The 19665-nt window shown below is 47.2% G+C and overlaps 1 protein-coding gene across 1 annotated transcript in view; it reads left to right on the forward strand.

Annotated features, from left to right (window-relative positions):
- The window catches only part of NR4A3 (nuclear receptor subfamily 4 group A member 3), a 98605-nt gene that overhangs the window by 45722 nt on the left and 33218 nt on the right, over nt 1-19665 (forward strand). The window contains 1 exon segment of the mRNA XM_029589891.1: nt 1700-1878. Coding sequence (XP_029445751.1) covers nt 1700-1878 — 179 coding nt within the window.

Raw genomic sequence — 19665 nt, forward strand, 5'->3', positions numbered from 1 at the left:
ACTGGGAGGGAACTGGGGAAGGCCGGGATGCGTCGCTGCGTGGGAATTTCATAACTGCTCCCACTCTTGCGCATGCCGCACACACATGCATGCGCGGATTACAAAATCCACCGCGCATGTGCACGCGCCGCTCATATTTTAGAACATGCGCACAGCCATGTGTGCATGTTATAAAATACACGTGTCCATGTGTGCTCACCGGGTCCCGCGCGCACATGGACATGTGCACGCTTCGTTTAAAATCTACCCCTTAATGTCATGATGCTTCTTAGGAAAGTTAGCTCCAACTTCTCAATTATAGATAACTTTCCAGAAAATAAAACGGCTTTCAATTTTTCAGACAAGCATTTAAGGCACAGTAAATACCTAACGCATCTAAGTAAATGTACCTTTTAGATTGTAAACCCCGATGAAAAAGCATGGGCTAAATCTAAAGTTAAAAAAAGAGTGACATGCAATGCAGGGAAATAGCTCAATGTTCTATGATTGTTTATTTCAATTGTATAGGTACATGGCTATGTTTAAAATGACAAAACTATAGAATTTATGGAATAGCTGACTTAATTTATCAGAAGAAAAAGCCCAAAACGTGCAAGTCCAAATCTCAGGCTTGTAATTTGAAAATAGAGCCCTCTTATCTGTTCCAATCTGCATATGCATATACCCAGTTTAGTCTCCTAAAGTGCCAGGAGATAATTATTGCAAAATTACTTTTCTATGTTTTGCCTTTAGGAAGGCAAAAAAAAAATAATAATAGTCCAACCAATTAGTGAGTCTAGACCACATGCTGAGGTTTAATCTCAGGCTTTTAATTTACAAATGGGCCGATTCAGTAAAATGCAAGGGAGAGCCAGCACTCCGAGGTGAGCGCCCGCTCTCCCAACACGCGCCCAGGCCACTCTCCTGGTTGCACGATTCTGTATGCAAATGAGGGCCCGCACTAATAAGGAGGCACTAGGGATACTAGTGCGTCCCTAGCACCTCCTTATTGGCAGAACCGGCGGCTGTCAGCGGGTTTGACAGCCGACGCTCAATTTTACCGGCATCGGTTGTTGAACCCGCTGACAACCACGGGTTCGAAAAATGGATGCCGGCAAAATTGAGCGTCCGTTTTCCAACTCGCAGGCCGCGGGCAGATTTTTTTTTGGGGGGGGGCCTCCGACTTAATATCGCTATGATATTAAGTCGGAGGGTATACAGAAAACATTTTTTTCTGCTTTTCTGTACACTTTCCCGGTGCCGGCCGAAATTTCTAAGAGTAAAATGTGCGGCTTGGCTGCACATTTTACTTTCTGTATCGCGTGGGACTAACTAATAAGCTCATCAACATGCATTTGCATGTTGAGGGCGCTATTAGTTTCGGGGGGTGGTCGGACGCGCGTTTTCCATGTGCTATTATTACCCTTATAGGGGTAATAATAGCGCATGGAAAACGCGCGTCCAAATGGGGGCTAATGGTGCACTGGGCCTAAGCACACCGAACTGAATCGGCCTGAAAGTAAGCAATCTGAGTTGCTTGTTTGTTTTATCCCCCCCTGCCAAAGAAAGATCATATTGTTAAATTTGAGTTCACACATATGTCTGGCAGCAACATGTTCAGAACCTTAAATGATGCAGCTTGATAATTTTATGTGGCACTTGAACAAAAGATAATTGGTGTTTTATACAGGCTTGTTTTTTGACCTTCCTTTTATTTCAGATCTGATATTGCTGAAGAGAAGTTTGTGTTTTGTAGTGGGCTTGTGCTGCATAGACTTCAGTGCCTTCGCGGGTTTGGAGAGTGGCTCGACTCAATCAGAGATTTCTCATTAATTTTACAAAGCCTTAACCTTGATATCTCAGCCTTGGCTTGCTTATCAGCTCTATGTTTGGTTACAGGTAAGTGTTTTTTGTTTCATTCTTTCTTCATAAAAATTTATTTATTTTCTGTTCTTTATTTCTTCTGCAATTAGGTGTTGTACTTGATATTCATCTTAGAGAAATTAGCGAAATGTTTCAATAACTAAGGCAATGACATTAATGAAGATGCTGCCCAGTTCTTCCATTGGAGAAAAAGCTGCTTTTTTAAACTTGTGCCCCATTTTAAAATTACCGTTAAGGTGTTTACTCATACACTCTGCCCAAGTACATTTATGAGGAGGGTATCCAATTTGGAAATCTATTGCAGTCACATTAAAGCTCCGCTGCAATATATTTTTCATAAACAACTCTTAATGCTCTTGTTCGTTGCAGTATAATATCTAATATTAATTGTCAGATTTATTTACACTGCTTCTGGTGGCTCCAAACAGAGCTGAAGCATACAGTAATTGCTCACTGTGGATTACCCAGCAGGGTGTGGGTTCATTAATATTTAAATAAGTTCATGCAGAAGTCTGTTCTTAGAAGGGAGGGTATGAGTTCAATTGCTGCCGCCACAGAGGTTCAGTAGACCAGGAGGCAGACACCACAGCGCTCACTGTCACAGAACTCTGGCCAACTGCTGCTTAAAAATAGTAGAAAGCCTGCATTATAGATTTTTTTTCATTAAGAAAATAGATTTAATACTTGAATTGCAAGGGCTGTATTTTTAAAAGCAAGCAAAACAAATGCTGAAGCAGTTGGCCGATTTTGCACATTTATCTGGACCATTTTCACACTTTCTGGGTCATTTACCATTTTGCGTTAGGGTCTTCTCATGCGCGATAATGCCATAACGCGTGTGATAATACCGTAACACACGTGATAATGCACCGTAAAATGCGTATGCAAATTAAACATTGAGTATTTGAGTGGAAGGAGTTTCGGCAGAGTTTGAGCGGAGTAAATGAAAATGAGGGTCTGCTAGTGCAGAGTGCGATAGAGTAACGCACACTATTGCGGGATTTAACGCCAGAAATAACTACACCTTTTTTTTTTTGTGATACGGTGAAAAACTATTTGTCGCGCTCCCGTATCCGATATCGCGGATCGCGGGTATTATTGCAATGATTATCACGCACAATAAAAAGACGAATTATAATGGACACACCTGCCAGGCCTTCCTGCTCCAATAAAATCACCTGTTCTTACCTGGTCATGCTTCCTAGAGCCATAATGTTTGTGGCAAGTTTAATTATTGGGGGATACTGGATGCTTTGGGACGCATGCCACAGACAACAACAACAACCTCAAGATCAGGCAAGGGCAGTACCAAGCCCTCCTATGGAAGTCCCTGCACCAGAAGTCGAGCCACGGGCCCCGCAGAGTTGAGGTCCAGGGTAGTGCCTGGCACGCAGGCGGCCATGGCGGAGGACATACAGGGAGTGCATCTTTCCTCCACGAGCATCCTAGCTGGGCATGCCAGAGAACTATGTTGTTTACAGGTATCGCCTCAGCTTTCAGGCTATCCTGGAATTATTTGAAGAAATCCGAGGGGATTTGGATCCGGTTACCAAAAGGTCCCACACTGTGCCTGGCCTCACCAAATTGTTGGCCACCCTGAATTTCATGGCAACTGACTCCTTCCAAATGACAGTAGGGGTCAGGGGGGGAATGTCTCAAACCACTTTTCCACACTGTTTGGACCAGGTCATCACAGCAATCTCTGACCGCATTAATCGTTACATAGCATTTCCTCGGGACTTGATGGATTTGAAGAGAGGCTTTTATGCGTTCACAGACTTTCCCAATGTTCTGGGAGCTATCGACTGCACTCGTGTGTCCATCATTTCACCTTGTGACAGGGAGGAGATGTACCACAACAGAAAGCTCTTCCACTCCATCAATGTGCAAGTGGTCTGTGACGCTCAAACGCGCATCCTCGACATGATGGCCAGTAACCCAGGAGCTGCACACAATTCCTTTATACTTAGGCAATCAGGCCTGTGTCAATATTTTGAGGACGGCCTGTACGACAGCGGTTGGCTCATAGGTAAGAGAGATGCTTCTTTCTATATTCCATCTCTGGCTATGTGTTTGTGGCAAATAGCATGGACATGGAGGATGGCTGGGGGGAGGAAAAGCATCGCTGCCATGACAAGTGGCTTGTACAGTTACATCTGCAGCCCATTGACCCAGGGCCTGGCTTTTTCTCCCCATGCTGCAGAGGTCTGCTAATCTTGTGACGGCAAACAATGTAGCAGCCCTAAAACTTATATTTATTTATTTATTTATTATTTATTTATGAACTTTTCTTTACCGACGTTCGTAGAACACATCACGCCGGTTTACAATGAACTGAGAGAAAGGAAAATTACAATGAACGTAGGAGGGGAGAGCGGGGCAGGCTAGAAAGAGGGAAAGAGGCGGGGGCTGGGAGAGAGACAAGTAAGGGAGAAATAATAGGAACGCAGATAGGAGAAACAGCAGAGAACCAATTTCAGAAGATTATAAAAAACATGGCAAGTCATAACAACCAAGGCTATGTACAAACTATACAATAATGCAAAAGTTTTTTAGAAGGTGCAAATTAAAGCAGGTTCCGGGGAGGGGGGGGATTCCAGGGGAGGACAAGAAGAGCCGTAGGCTAAGGGGTCTAGGATTGGTTAGAATCGGGGTAGGCCTGTTTAAAGAGCCATGTCTTGACTCCTTTTTTAAAGTAAGTAGGGATGACTCCAGCTGGAGAAAGGTGGGGAGGGAGTTCCAGAGGGAGATGCCCGCAATCGAAAAGGCTCTTTCTCTGGTAAGGGCAAGGTGGGCAGTTTTGAGTGATGGAGAGTGTAGGTGCCAGCAAGGGCATTTCTAGTGGGGCGCTCAGTAGAGCGGAATCGTGGCATTTCCTCGAGCCAGGGGTGATTGAAATTGAACAATGAATTGTGTAAGATGGTAAGGGTTTTGTATTTGATTCGGAAGGTAATGGGCAGCCAATGCAGATCCTTTAGTATGGGGGTGATATGGTCCCTTCTACGGGTATTGGTTAAAACCCTGGCCATAGCGTTTTGCAAGATCTGTAGGGGTTTTTTTTTTTTTTTTTTTTTTGCAAAACGGTTTTTATTGGTTTTCAACATATACATTACATTGACATGTATCGAACTATCATCAGTTAACCCCCCCCTCTCTCCCCCTGTGCCAGTCTCTCGTTCCCTGCCAACAGTCCAGGCAACCCCATGAACATATTCAATTCACCCAGAATACTGATGTCTTAAGCGTTCAAAATTTGACTGCGAAGTCTGTGAGATAACGATTGAATATAAGAGTCCCAAATAGTTAGAAAACGACGTTCACGTTGAAAGGATGTTGTCCCCCACTGCTTGTCCATCATCATCAGCTGATGAAACTGGTTCCTCCAGTGCCAATAAGATGGTGAAGCGGCAGACCTCCAGTTGCAGAGTATAACCTTTTTCCCCACAGCAAAACCCTTCCGCAGCATCAATCGTGGCCCCTGTCCCCGGATGAGAGTCAATGGTATTTGACCAAATAATATCATACAGAAAGAACAGGGAAGAACAACATCTAATAGATTTGAAAGATAATGCAGCACTCGTAGCCAAAACCTCTTCACCCGAGAACAAGCCCAAAACATGTGGAGCAGATTGCCCTCGAGAGCCTGGCACTTCCCACAGGTGCCCGTTGAAACAAGTTGGTAGTATACCGCCCTGGTTGGTGGGATATACGCCCCCCACAAGAATTTAAACTGCATTTCCCTATAATAAGTATTGGAGGAGACAGTGGATAAGTGGCGAAAACAGCTGCGTATCATAGACGCTTTAACCTCCGTCCGGCCCTCCCTATGCCACCTAGCTTCTAAAATCATGGCTATGTCATTCTGTCGGGTCCCCGTCAGCTTTTATAGAATTGAGATAAAGTGGGGGACTTGGACGCAGTCAATGCAAAAAAGGTTTCTACGGAACCAAAAAGACTCGGCTCCAGGCTAGGTGGGGGAAGGGACCTAATATAGTGTCGTACCTGTAGGTAGGAAAATACCTGGGTCGAGGGCAATCCATATTGTTGTGTTAACATGGAATGAGTTAATAACTGACCATCCCCATCAAACAGATGTCCCAAGTGAGTAATACCCCGATCCAGCCAGACTGGAAAACTAGCTGACGTTGAGCCTGGAGGGAAATCGGGATTCCCCCGAAGGGGCAACAAATAGGCACAAACAGGAGGAAGCTTCAGTAATTTCATTGTGGCCCGCCAGGTTACCCGTAAAGGGGTAAAGAGAGCCTCCACAGGGGGGGGGTAGGCGAACCCACCATGACCCCCCTGCAGGACATACCCCAAATCAACCGGGGCCACTAAAGTTCGTTCCGCTGACAGATTGATGTAATTAGATTGCCTTGTGAGCCAATCCCGTACAAGTCTAAGATTACTGGCTAGATTATAAAGACGGAGATTGGGCACACTCACTCCACCCGATCCCCACCGTGCCTGAAGACTGCGAAGAGGTATACGCGCCCGTCTCCCCTGCCACAAAAACCCCCGCAGAAGCTTCTCCAACTGCTTTATGTCAGTTGCTTTCAAAAGAAAGGGTAAATTTTGAAATAAAAAAAGCCATTGCGGCAAAATAAGCATCTTGAAAAGATTAAGCCGCCCCAAAAGAGAAAGTGGCAAAGCACGCCACGCCTCCAACCGCTCTTTTGTTCTTCTCAAAAGCGGGGTAACATTACAGTTATATAAGGAGCTTAATTGGGCCGGAAGAAATATACCCAAATAACGGATTTGAGAAGTGGCCCACGTCATGGAAAAATCGGATCCCCAACTATCCTTAAGGGACGGGGGAAATGGAAGGGCTTCAGATTTCCCATGGTTCAGCTTAAACCCCGAGAAAGAGCTAAAGTCTGTAAAAAGAGACAGCAATGAGGACAGGGACTCCTTGGGATGTGTCAGGAGCACCAAGAGGTCGTCAGCAAATGCTGCATATTTAAAGGTCTCAGTCTGAAACCGTACCCCCTTAATGTTTTGTGCAGCTTGGATCGCTAGCAACAATGGTTCGAACTGTAAAACAAACAATAACGGGGACAGAGGGCAACCCTGTCTCGTGCCTCGGGTAATAGGAAAGGGTTCGGATTGGGAGCCATTCGCCACAATAGCGGCCAGGGGTCCATGATATAATAATTGAATAGCTTGGTAAAAAAAACCCTCGATCCCCACCTGATGGAGAAGTGGAAACAAATAGCTCCATTCTACACGGTCAAATGCCTTTTCGGCATCGAAACTGACCACCAGATGAGGAATACTATCATTTTGACACAGCGTCCGGCCAATTAACACCTTACGGATATTAGTTAAGGCGTATCGGTGTCTAATAAACCCCACCTGTCCGGGACCCACCAAGTTGGGAAGAATGGTGGCCAACCGATCGGCCATAATTTTGGCTAAGAATTTTTGATCCACATTTAGTAACGAGATCGGGCGATAGGAGCCTGGTTGAAGGGGATCCTTACCTGGCTTAGGAATTAAAGTGACAAGAGCCGTATTCATATGGGGAGGATAGGAGCCATGTGCAATGAGTGCATTGAAATTGCGGGTAAGAGGGCCAACCAGGGAATCCAGCATAGTTTTATAAAATTCGGCCACATAGCCATCTGGTCCTGGGGCTTTGTATCTTTTCCCCCCTTGAATGACCAAGCGCACCTCCTCTTCAGAAACAGGCCTATTAAGCCAAGTCTGCTGATCCCCCGTGATGGAGGGAATAGGTACATTGGCACAAAACTGTTCACGCATTCGGGAACTAGTCGGCCCCTGTGAATACAGGGAGGCATAATAATCGTGAAATGTGCGCAATATAGAGGGAGTATCCCGCACCAGGTCCCCCCCAGGGGTATATAACGCCGGAATATACTGGGAAGCCTGATGTGATCTTACCAAATTCGCCATCATCTTCCCCGGCTTATTTCCATATTGAAACAGGCGGTACCTGTAATATGCCATACTTTTCTTTGCCCGCTGATGCAGCAGTGTGTTGAGCTCAGCCTGAATAGCAAAGTATCGGGTCCGATGCTGGTTCGTAGGAGACTGCTGCAGAGCCTGTCCGGCCCGCCGAAGTTGGTCATGCAAACCCATTAAGCGTTTATCCATTAATTTCCTACGGCGAGCCACGAAGGCTATCACATCCCCTCTCAGCACTGCCTTCGCTGTATACCAAAACAACATCGGTTCCGATACATGTTCCCCATTGAACTGAAGATAGTCATTCCATTTTGAACGAAGATAATCTTGGAATGTACGATCTCCCTCCAAGTACACAGGATAGCGCCACCAACGGCCCACAGAGGAGAACAAGGACATCTGTATTTCCAACCCAATTGGAGCATGATCTGACACTACAATGTCATCAATGTCTGCCTGAACTACATTAGTAAACAAGTGAGGACTAATAAAGAAATAATCAATGCGAGACTGCGACGGATGAGCTCTGGACACATGTGTAAATGTTTTTTCCAGTGGATGCAGGAGGCGCCAAGGATCCAGCAGATGCAAGGATCTTACCAAAAATTTTAGTCCCCTACTAGACTGCTGAGGTATGTGGTGCACACCAACCCTATCAAGAGCAGGGTCCGTAACAGAGTTAAAATCACCACCAAGAATTAAATCTTTGTCCACGTAGGGCAACAAAGAACGGTAAAGCTTTTGAAAGAAACCCAGAGACGGGTTGTTAGGCGCATAGAGGTTACATAAAACAATGGGCTTATGATCCAGTTCTGCAACCAGAATCAGGTACCTCCCCTGAGGATCCCTGATCTCTTCATGGACACATAGGGGAACCGTTTTATGAATGAGGATGGCTACACCAGCGGATCTGGTTGTAGCCGAGGCAAAATGAACCGCCCCCACCCATTGTTGGCGCAACTTTTGGTGCTCCAGATCATTAAGATGCGTCTCCTGGAGAAATGCCACATCCGTCGCCTTCTTCTTTAAAACGGACAGAATTTTTGTTCTCTTAATTGGGGAATTAACGCCACAGACATTCCAGGATACTAACTTCAAAGTTGGCTTAGACATACTTAGGTAATCCCGAGGGACCAAGGCGATATGTGAGAAAGCATGACAGAAATCAAAAAGCCAGATGGCCCTCCCAGCGGGAGCCACCAGGCCCAAACATTGGGGGCAAACCTGAGACTGAAAGCTAACAGATGGCACAAAAGGACAGAGACCCAATCCCCACCACCAAAGAGCTGACCCCATGCACTCCCCCCCCCCCCACCCCCCACCCAACCAACCCCTCAACTTTAGTCGAAGAATACCCACCATAAGCCCACCAAGGAGGGCTAGAGGTCACTCTGTACTAGACAGCCCCCCCACCGGGCAACCCGACCCACCCAGCACCCCATCCCCCTTCTGGACACAACATGCTGTGCATTACAACTGAAACTGAACTTCATTATTTATGTTACATGTATAACAGCCAAAGTGAACAAGGCTAGAAAATGAGAAAATGTAGAAAAACATAACATCAAGTCAGCCGAGTCCCGTCACCGACTTAACTTAGCGTGCCTGTAATGGGAGCAAACCACTCATGAGGCTGCTCTGCACCCGTTCAGCCTGCTAGCTCCAGGTCACTCAGGCCCCGAAGGGCAGCTCAGGTTACGTTATGGAATTGAAAATTGTAAACCAGAGATATAGCTACAGGGAAGTCGCCAAACCAGCTCCCAAACAGGCCTCAAAACCGCGAATCAGCTCCGCTTAGTCCTCGGCTACTCATGCAACGGCCGGCGGCAGCTTCGGAGACGCCTCACATCCGTCGGCAAATTTAGAAGCCTCTCCCGGGTCAGTAAACCACTTCACCCCGGTATTCGTGGGCACCCGAAGTTTCGCCGGGTAAACGAGCATCGCCTTGATTCCCAACGAGTGTAGACGGGAGCAGGTAGGCGCCATTGCTCGGCGCTGCTGTGAGACCGCCGCCGAAAAGTCCTGAAAAACGAGGACTTTCTGATTTTCATATTGCAGCGTTTTACCACCTCTCGTAAGTGCTAAAATTTCAGCTTTGTGAAGGAAATTTAACACCTTCACGATAATTACACGTGGACGAGGATCAGTCGGCTTTTTCAGGCCCAACCTGTGCGCGCGCTCGACACGCACGGGGCCATGAGTATTAGAGAGCTGAAGCACCGAGGGAAGCCACTTCTCAAAGAAAGCTGGTAACTCACGATCAGGTAAGCTCTCAGGGAGGCCCACAAATCGTAGATTCGATCGCCGCGAACGGTTTTCTAGATCTTCCATGCGATCCGACTGACGGTGCACCACCTTTTTAAGGGCCTCAAGCTCTTGTTGCACTGACTGGTGGCCATCTTGAAGATCAGAGATCCGTTGTTCCGCCTCGGCGAAGCGTGTCTCAAACGATTGCAGAGAAGACGAGAGGTCGGTAAGTTTCGAGGAAATCAGTGACAATTCAGGTTTGAGAATTTCCTGCATCGCCAGCTTAATCTCGGCGAGGCTAGCCGGCGGGGCCGCATCTGAGGAATTTTCCTCCCCGTCAATCATGGCGTCCATGGGCCGCACTCGATCTTTTTCCTTCTCTCTATCTTTCTTCAATTGTCGGGTAGTCATGTCGGTCCAGGTGACTCTGTGCTCTTAAGTTAATTCTGCGGTTGTAAAACTGCTAATTATCGCCGCATTTAGGTGCCCGATGGGTCCAGATACCCGGCAGGGGCGCTGAGAAGGGAAAATGTGCGTCTTTCCCCTTCACAGCATCACGTGACCTCCTCATCTGTAGGGGTTTAATAGTGGAGACAGGAAGGCCCAGGAGAAGGGAGTTACAGTAGTCCAATTTGGTGAGCATGGTCACCTGAAGTACTGTCCAGAAATCTTGAGTGTGGAGAAGGGGTTTAAGTTTTTTGAGGATATTTAATTTGTAGAAGCCCCCCTTAAGGAGGGATTTGATGTGGGGTTTAAAGTTAAGGTGTTGATCTATGAGTACACTTAAGTCTCTAACTGATTGCAGCGGGGTGTGGGCTGTGGCTGTGTTGTGCAAGGTGGTGTGGGATATAGGTTCCGGATGATTGGAGATAATGAGTAGTTCTGTTTTAGATGCGTTAAGAGCTAGGTGGAGGTTAGATAGTAAGGAATTTATAGAGGCTAGGCAGTATTCCCAAAATTGCATAGTTTCGTTGATGGATTTTTGAATGGGGATGAGGATCTGCACATCATCTGCATATAAGAACTTTAGGCCTAGGTCGGAGAGCAGATGACACAGTGGCAGGAGATAAATATTGAAGAGGGTAGAGGATAGGGAAGATCCTTGTGGGACACCTTGTGTGATGGGGATGTGTGAGGATTCATAGTTGTTGATTTTTACTAAATACTCTCTATGGTTGAGGTAGGACGAGAACCAGGATAGGGCTGTGTCTGAAATACCTATCTCTGCTAGGCGGGTGATCAGGATCTGGTGGTTGACAGTGTCGAAGGCTGCTGAAATATCTAGTAGGGCAAGCAAATATGATTTTCCGTGATCCATGCCTTTGAAAATGGAGTCTGTCGTTGATAGTAGCAGGGTTTTGGTATTACGGGCTTTACGGAAACCAAATTGGGATGGGTGTAGGATGTTGTGGTCTTCTAAGAAGTCATTAAGCTGAGTGTTAATTACCTTTTCAAGGATTTTGGAGATGAAGGGCAGGTTGGAGATAGGCCGGTAGTTTGCTGGGTCTATAGGGTCGAGGGTAGGTTTTTTGAGGAGTGGCTTGACGATAGCAAGTTTAAGTGGGTCTGGGATAGTTCTGAAAGTGATGGAGCAATTAATTAGGTCAGCAATGGGTTTTGCAATGGTGGAGGGAATAGAGAGGAGGATTTTTGATGGGATGGTGTCTGAAGGGTGGGTGGCAGGTTTCATCTTTTTTAGAATGGACTCAATCTCCATGGTTGCTGTGTGGACAAAGGACCCAAGGTTGATCCTCTTGTCAGTGGGGAGTGGCGTGGTGGGAAGAGGCTTAGTGGGGAAGCGAAGGAGAATGTTAGCGATTTTGTTCTTGAAGTACAACGCTAATTCTTCACATTTATCACTGGCATTGGCCTCATTGTGTGTAGTGGGGGTGGAGTTTGTGAGTTTTGCAACGAACGAGAATAAGACATTCGAGTTGAATTGATAATCATGAATTTTTGCTGATTAGAAGTGTCGTTTGGCTTGGAGGATGGCTTGGCGGTATGTGTGTAGTGTGTTTTTGTAAGCAGCTTTAAGTGATGGGGACTGTTGTTTATGCCATGAGCGTTCTTTAGCTCTCAGGTTCTGCTTTATCTTTTTTAATTCAGCTGTGTACCATGGTTTTTTTTCTCTTTGTGTAAGGGGTATTTCTTTGTGGACAATGGGGCAGGTTTCATTGGCTACAATAGAGGTGAGATTATTCCTTGAATGTAGAGCAGTGTCAGGGTTAGTAAGGTCGAGATTGTTGGCTGCTTTATCAAAGACTAGGGTGAGGTCTTCTGTAGAGCATGGTTTCCTGAAAGAGATGATTTTACTATGTTTTTGTGATGCGGGAGAGGGGGTGTTGGTTGTGAGGAGGACATTGATGAGGAAGTGGTCAGACTATGGGACTGGGGTAGGTACAGGTGGGTTAAGTGCTATTATCTGAGAGTTAATGAAGAGGAGGTCAAGGGTATGGCCTGCTTTGTGCGTGGGCGCAGAGATGATCTGTCTAAAACCCATGGCTGTGAGGGTGTCCAGTAAGGTTTCGCAAGCAGGAGTGTCCAGTAAGGTTTCGCAAGCAGGAGTGGCAGGATGGATATCCACATGGAAATTGAAATCTCCTAGTATGACAGTGGGGGTGTCAGGTTTGATGTTGTCTGCAAGGTATTCAATGACGGGGGAAGGATCATGTTCAAGTAGGCCTGGAGGGCGTAGATGAGCAAGCACTATACACTTTCTATGTGTTAAATTTCGAAATGGACCTGTTCCTATCGTCTCATTGGGAGTTATTTAAATTTCACTGGTTAATGACAAGCTTGAAGTGTCCACACTGCTGGTACTGCATGATCATAGTGTGGCCGGTTAGTGAAGCGTCATCCACATTGTCAGACACAGTTTGTCTTGAGCCTCACATACCTCAACCAGAAGCAGTGTTCTGTGCATGTTGGTGGCCTGGTATACTCCCTATGTATGTGGGGCCTCACAAATTGGTTTACATGGAGGACATACTGCGGAGCCGGCAGGGACATTCACAATCACACCTTGAGGTACTGTTTTTACAGCTAACACAGGTGTGGCAGCTCTTATGCATTGTTTCAAGGTTGGCAGCTTGCTATACAACAGTAGACTTAGCTTGGTTGCGAGGGCCTGGCACGCAATTCGTAATACCCAGATGCGATTTAGTAGTCTGGAAGAGCAGAGCTTCTTTTGGCTACTGCTGTCCTGCACATATACTAGCCCATAACAATGTGACATGCACTTAGGCTAGGCAAATCGACCTTTAAGGCTCAGGGAAAGGTACAGGCTACCTTATACAGTCTTATAGGATGCTGTGATTTGCAAGCCAGATCTGCAAGTGACAATGCTATGAAAGATGGCTTGTCTTTCCTGCAGGATATTCTGGGAACAGTTGCAGGACCTGGCTTCTCACTCCCGTTGCCATTCCCAACACTCTGGCAGAGTCAAGGTACAATGAGGCCTTATGTGCTTCCCAGCCCGCTGTGTCATCAAATTCACCTATGGAGTTCTCAAAAGACGATTTTGTTGTTTGGACAAGATGGGTGGAGCTTTAATGTATGTCCCACCCATAGTTGGAGATATAGTGTTGCTCTGGTGTGTCTTCCATAATATCGCTGTACGCCATGGACTATGAATGGATATAGTTCCTGATTTCCCCTCAGATCCCCCATGTGTCCCTGCACGAGCCGAGGACACCATGCTAAGTAGCAGCCAGCTTTGCCAAAACATTATACAATGCTACTTTGCCTGATAGGCCTCACCTACCACATCCCCTTCCAAGGAAGGGAGGACAGTAGACTGTTAGCTGCTGCTCTCCTCGCTATCATCTTTCTTTCTATCACTGCTTCTCTGTCTGGGTCACTGTGTGGTTTGCCTCATACTGACACAAAAAGAGGCATGTGTGGCATGTGAGTTTGTTAACGACAGCTAACACAAGAGTTTATAGTTTGGCCTATCTAGTGCCATGTGACTTGCTGGCCTTCCCCTGTGGACACTATCCTAGCACACACGTGTGGATGAAATAGTGCCACAAGTGTAATGCCACCCCCAGCTGGTCCTCAGGATCTGGATATTACTTGTAAGATCATCCTTATCTTACACGTATTATACTGATCCCCATACCATGCCAGTATAGGGGTGCCAGCTAGCTTGTGGAAGTGTGCCTGGTCCCAAGCAGCAGCAGCAGCTCTCTAGGCCCTCTGCTCTTTGCCTGTGGACATTCTCAACACAACGGTACTCCCTCACTCCTCCTCCCTAGTTGTCACAAGCTGCCGACGTTCTGTTCCAACTATCAGCAAGTAGATGTCATATTTGGTTTACTGTGAAAGGTATAAATGGTTAGGTACACATAGTCTTTGAGTCATGACACAAGTGATATATACTGTGTTGGGCAGTTAACTACTGTCCATCTCACATACAGGCCTAGAAATAAACTTCTTTTCCTCTTGCAGTCTTTCTTAGGAGCATACACTGAGCATTCAGTTGTATGGCCTAGCCCATATGGTCTTGCCTGCTAGATAAGTGGCTAGCATGCAGGGTCATGTGGAGGGCAAACCTTGTGCCTAGTGAACCCTTTACACAAACCAGTGACCACTTTATTAGGAAAGACATGTAGCCCACTGTTTGAAATCAAGTCAAAGTCTTAGGTTATCAGAATCTGCAAGAACAACATAGCAAATGGCACAAAACATTGTAAATTACATGCACAGCACATTCTGCGTAAATCTGTATATACATTGTTTGAAATGGCATCATTGCATATAGAGGCTTAGCATCTTATTCTTCTGGCACAATCATGATTACAACAAAAATCACAGAAAGCAGAAGTAGCACCCCCAATAGCCACAGTACAGCTCTAATGTTGGAACTGATAGCAGCCTTGTTATGTGATAGCTGGGAAAAGGCCCCAGACAGTCCATGTTGAAAGAGTGCACTCAGGGGGACAGCCTAAGGGCCAAGGCAGCAGAATTCAAGTGAAGGCCCCAGACAGTCCATGTTGAAAGAGTGCACTCAAGGGGACAGCCTAAGGGCAAGGCAGCAGAGTTCAAGGGAAGACAGCAGAAACAGGACCAAAGAGCATAGCTTGGAGGCAGAAGGCCCAGGAGAAGACACAACAGCAAGGAGGCAGGATGCCCAGGAGAAGACACAGCAGAATGGAGGCAGCAGCAGCATGAGCTGAGATGAGAATAGACACCAGCATCCGGAGCAGGAGATGAGACATGATGAGAAGAGACAGCAGCTGGATTGTGACTGGAGGCCGCATCAAGGAGGATGGAATACGGGCAGAGCATTGAGGGCCTTACAGTTAGGCTGCTGGACCACATTGGCTGACAGTAGACCATCCCTTCTGCGTGCTGGCACAGGAACTCTGTAGTGAGGATGGGTCCCGCAGGCTTCTTCCATCTAGCCGGCACAGGAACTTTATAGTGAGGACTGGCCCAGCAGACTTCTTCCATCTAGCCGGCACAGGAACTCTGTAGAGGGGCCCGCCCAGGATTGTTGGTACAATTCTTCTTTGGCATTCAGTGCCACAACCTTTCATCCTTTATGGACCCTTGCCATGTCGTGGCTTGCCACTTGGCGGGGGCATATTTCTGGGGGCCTATCCCTCAGGTGTCTGTCAGCCTGGGCACTGCTGCAGGGTCTGGATTCCATTGGTGCTGGGGAAAACTCTGATGGCTGCTCGGGCATCCTTTACAAGATCTGAATAAGTATATTCATCATGCTATTGACTGCTGTGGCCAGTCTGATCTCACAGGATCTGGTTCTGCCTGTTGACAGCCTTCCTGAAACCCGTATGTGTCGGAGTTGTACCCCATGCCTCCTTTCCAGCTGGTCCAGCTGCTCATGCATGGACTCCTCTGTTGGTGGTATGGGTGTTGGTGCAGGTGCCAGGCCTGGTGCCAGTGCTGGTGCCTGTGCTGGTGGCAGTGCCATGATGGTGGTGTGGAATGCAGGAATTTGGGCCTCCAATTGTGGCATGACAGGGTTTCTGGGCAGTTCCTGCCGAGGGAGTGGCACTATGGTGTGCTGGTTCAAGGTTGTGACATTTCTATAGGCTCTCACTCAAGGCTGTGTTCCTCCATGAAACCAGAGAGGTTGCGGGACACATTGAGTCAGCTGGGGTGAACCCAGGGTTGCAGCATTGCCAATGGCTTCTGAGCCTGTGTCTGCTGCTGCTCTTCCTCCTCCTCCTCACTCACCTGGGTAAGGGCAGCCATCAGGAAGGGCCTGTGCAAAAGGGGGTGCCGTGCTGCTGGTCCCTGGGGCTTGCTGCCTCGTCCCTGGGGCTTCCTGGCTATTTCATGGGTGAGAGCTGTGGATACAAAACATAAGACATAAGTACCAATGGCAGAAAGTATCCTTTTTTCATTTGGCATCAAAGGTGCACTTTGCTTCTTAGCATTGTAGGCATCTTACACCAAATGATGTGTACACCCGTTACTGCTTGTCCATTTTCAGGTGAGGTAAACTTATTGGCTGCGGCTCGCGTAGTATCCAGCCGCTTAGCCATTCCCTCAAAACTTCCTGTCCCAGCCTTTGCACAAGGCACTCCTCCATGGGGGTCAGGACAATGGGATAAGGAGCTCCTCCTCCAGTCTGCCTTATATATTTATTTCTGGCCGCCACCTTGGCTTTCAGCTACACCTTAATGTCCCGGTACCTGTGGGCCACCTGCTCCCCACTTCGTTTGACACTGCTGTGCCTGGAAATGCCCTGGGCTATGTTGCACCAGATCTGGCTCTTGGCTGCCTTTGAGGTCTTGCCCGCCTGGCATGGCATAATGCTCCAGGATTCCTCCAATGACCATGTCATTATCCTGGACGCTGAACTTGATAGCCCTGAGACAAGGGCATCCTGCTGCCTGGCTGCAGGATGCCCTTACTCTTCCAGAGTGGTGTCCTCCCTTACTCTTCTAGAGTGGTGTCCTCCCTTTCCTCACCCTCCCTCTCCCTTCCCTTCCTCCCCCCTCCTGCCCCTCCTGCCAACTCCCTTCCCCTCTGCCCTCTCTGTCTATCCCTAGTCTGACGTCCTCCCTCCTTCCTCACTTGCCTATTCCCTTCCCCCCCAAACTCCTCCTATCCCTTCCCTCCTGCCTATCTATACTCCGTCCCTGTCCCTATTCCTATTCCTCCTTCCCCTAGCACTCCTGCCCTTCTCCTCTTGCATCCTCTCTGCCTTCCTGCTTCACCTCTCCTCTCTCTCCCCATGCCTCTCACTGTCCATCCTCCTTATTCATCCTCACCACAAACACCACTCCTCCACCAGCACTCTTCCACTACTTCAGTATCACTCCTCCACTCCTCCATACTCCTCCAACATCACTCCTCTACTCCTCCTCACTCCTCCACTAACACTCCCCCACTCATTCTAAATCCCCCACCACCACCCCTCCACTCTTCCAATACTCCCCCTCCTCACTCCTCTAACACCACTTCCCCACTCCTCCACCACCACTCTTCCATTCCTCCATTCCTCCACCACCACTCCTCCACCATCAAGCTTCCACTCTTCCTCAGTCCTCCACCAGCACTCTTCCACACCAAAAGACAGACAGACAAACTGGACTAACAAACAAAAATTTTCACTCCAACAAAGAAGACAAAAGACCAAGGTAAAGGGAAACAGATGGCAACAGAAAACAAGACAACTCACTAAGTAATCACTATAAAGAACCTCCAACTAGCCATAAACAACACCTACCTACCTCTTCCCTCCAAACTCCTGACATACCCTCAAAGAGGCAGCTGTAGGAAGCCTGGATATATATAAACTAAAATAATAACGCATCACGCACTAATTTACGCTAGCCACATAAAATGATACGGCACGCAATGATGCGACACACTGTCACAATGTGCCATGCGCTGACACAACACACCATGCTTTGACACAACGCCGTGTGTGTTATTTACCTATGCGATACGGCAGGCTGCAAATTTTCCTAACCACACCCTTTTTTATTGCGGGCACGATTTTCATTATATTAATAGCGATTTGATGAATCTAGGTCTTAGTTTGGTTGTTTAATTAGCACATGTGTCTCTTTCTGAATTTAAAAACAAGGACATGAATGGAAGTGATTAGTACTCAATTTGGCCAACTGTTAAACCATCTGATTCGCTCTCTTAAAAAAAAAAAAAAAAAAAGAGTGCCAATTGATTAAGTCAATTGATTAACATTTTAGAGAGTACTGGGGAGGAGCTGGCTGTCATGGTACTTATGGGCACCAATGACATAGGAAGAGAGGGACATCCTGGAAGCCAAATATAGAGACTTTGATGTATAAAGTTGAAATCCTGAACTTCTAGGGTGGCATTCTCGGAAATGCTCCTCTTAAGAACATAAGAACATATGCCATACTGGATTATACCAATGGTCCATCAAGCCCAGTATCCTGTCTCCAATAGAGGCCAGTCTAAGTCACCAGTACCTGGCAAGTAACCAAACAGTAAATAGATCCTATGCTACTAATGCTGGTAACAGGCTGTGGCTATTCCCTATTGATTTATAGCAGTTTATGGACTTCTCCAGGAACTTATCCAAACCTTTTTTAAACCCACCTTAACCACATCTTCTGGCAACGAATTCCAGAGCTTAATTGTGTGTTGAATGAAAAAGAACTTTTTCCAATTTATTTTAAATTGGCTACTTGCTAACTTCATGGTCTGCCCCTTGTCCTTGTATTATCTGAAAGAGTAAATAACCGTTTCACATTTACCTGTTCCATTCATGATTTTGTAGACATCAGTCATATGCTCTCTCAGCCGTCTCTTCTCCAAGCTGAACAGTCCTAACCTCTTTAGCCTTTCCTCATAGAGGAGCCATTCCATCCCTTTATCATTTTGGTCACCCTTCTCTGTACTTTCTCCATTGCAACTATATCTTTTTTGAGAAGCAGCAACCAGAATTGCACACAATATTCAAGGTGCAGTCTCACCATGGAGCGATACAAAAGCATAATAACAACCTCCATTGATTTGCCATTCCTTTCCTAATAATGTTCTCAGAAGCCTTAGGAGGCCTTGCATTCTGATCTGGGAAGCCTTAGGATGCCTTGCATTCTGTTCTGGTAACGCTAGGAGAGCAGTCCCCTCTTGAGGGGATTGTGTGCCCTTGGGCCTCGGCACGACCCCAGAAGACTCCAGAGCAGCACCGAGGTAGGCGAGGCATGTCCAAGCATGGGTGAATACTAAAGGTCTGACCCTCTACCGGACCTGCATGCTTCTGGAAGGCCAACAACACAATGTTGGTAACTGAACAGTCCTCCGACCATTCCCAGCCCTTTCGGTCCTGCCACTAGGTATCGGCAGGAAGCAGCAGGCCGGACTGAGGATGAGGGTAGAAGAAGGCCTTGTGACATAGAAGACTCTGGATGAGACGAGGAGCTTGGAAGACTCTGGACAAGACGAGGAGCTTGGAAGACTCCGGACGAGACGAGGAGCTTGGAAGGTTCAGACATTAGCATTGTCTCTCAGGGCGCCCTACACAGCTCACCGACACAAGTGGACCCAATGGGCTGGTCACGGACCACCCTGTCCCACTGTGCGCCCTACACAACCTGGAGAGGCTGGTCACGGACCACGCGGAGAGCGGGACAAGCGCAGGAAGGGAATCCAGCTGAGATG

This window comes from Rhinatrema bivittatum, chromosome 2 (assembly GCF_901001135.1).
Source record: "Rhinatrema bivittatum chromosome 2, aRhiBiv1.1, whole genome shotgun sequence".
In the NCBI taxonomy this organism is placed as follows: Eukaryota; Metazoa; Chordata; class Amphibia; order Gymnophiona; family Rhinatrematidae; genus Rhinatrema; species Rhinatrema bivittatum.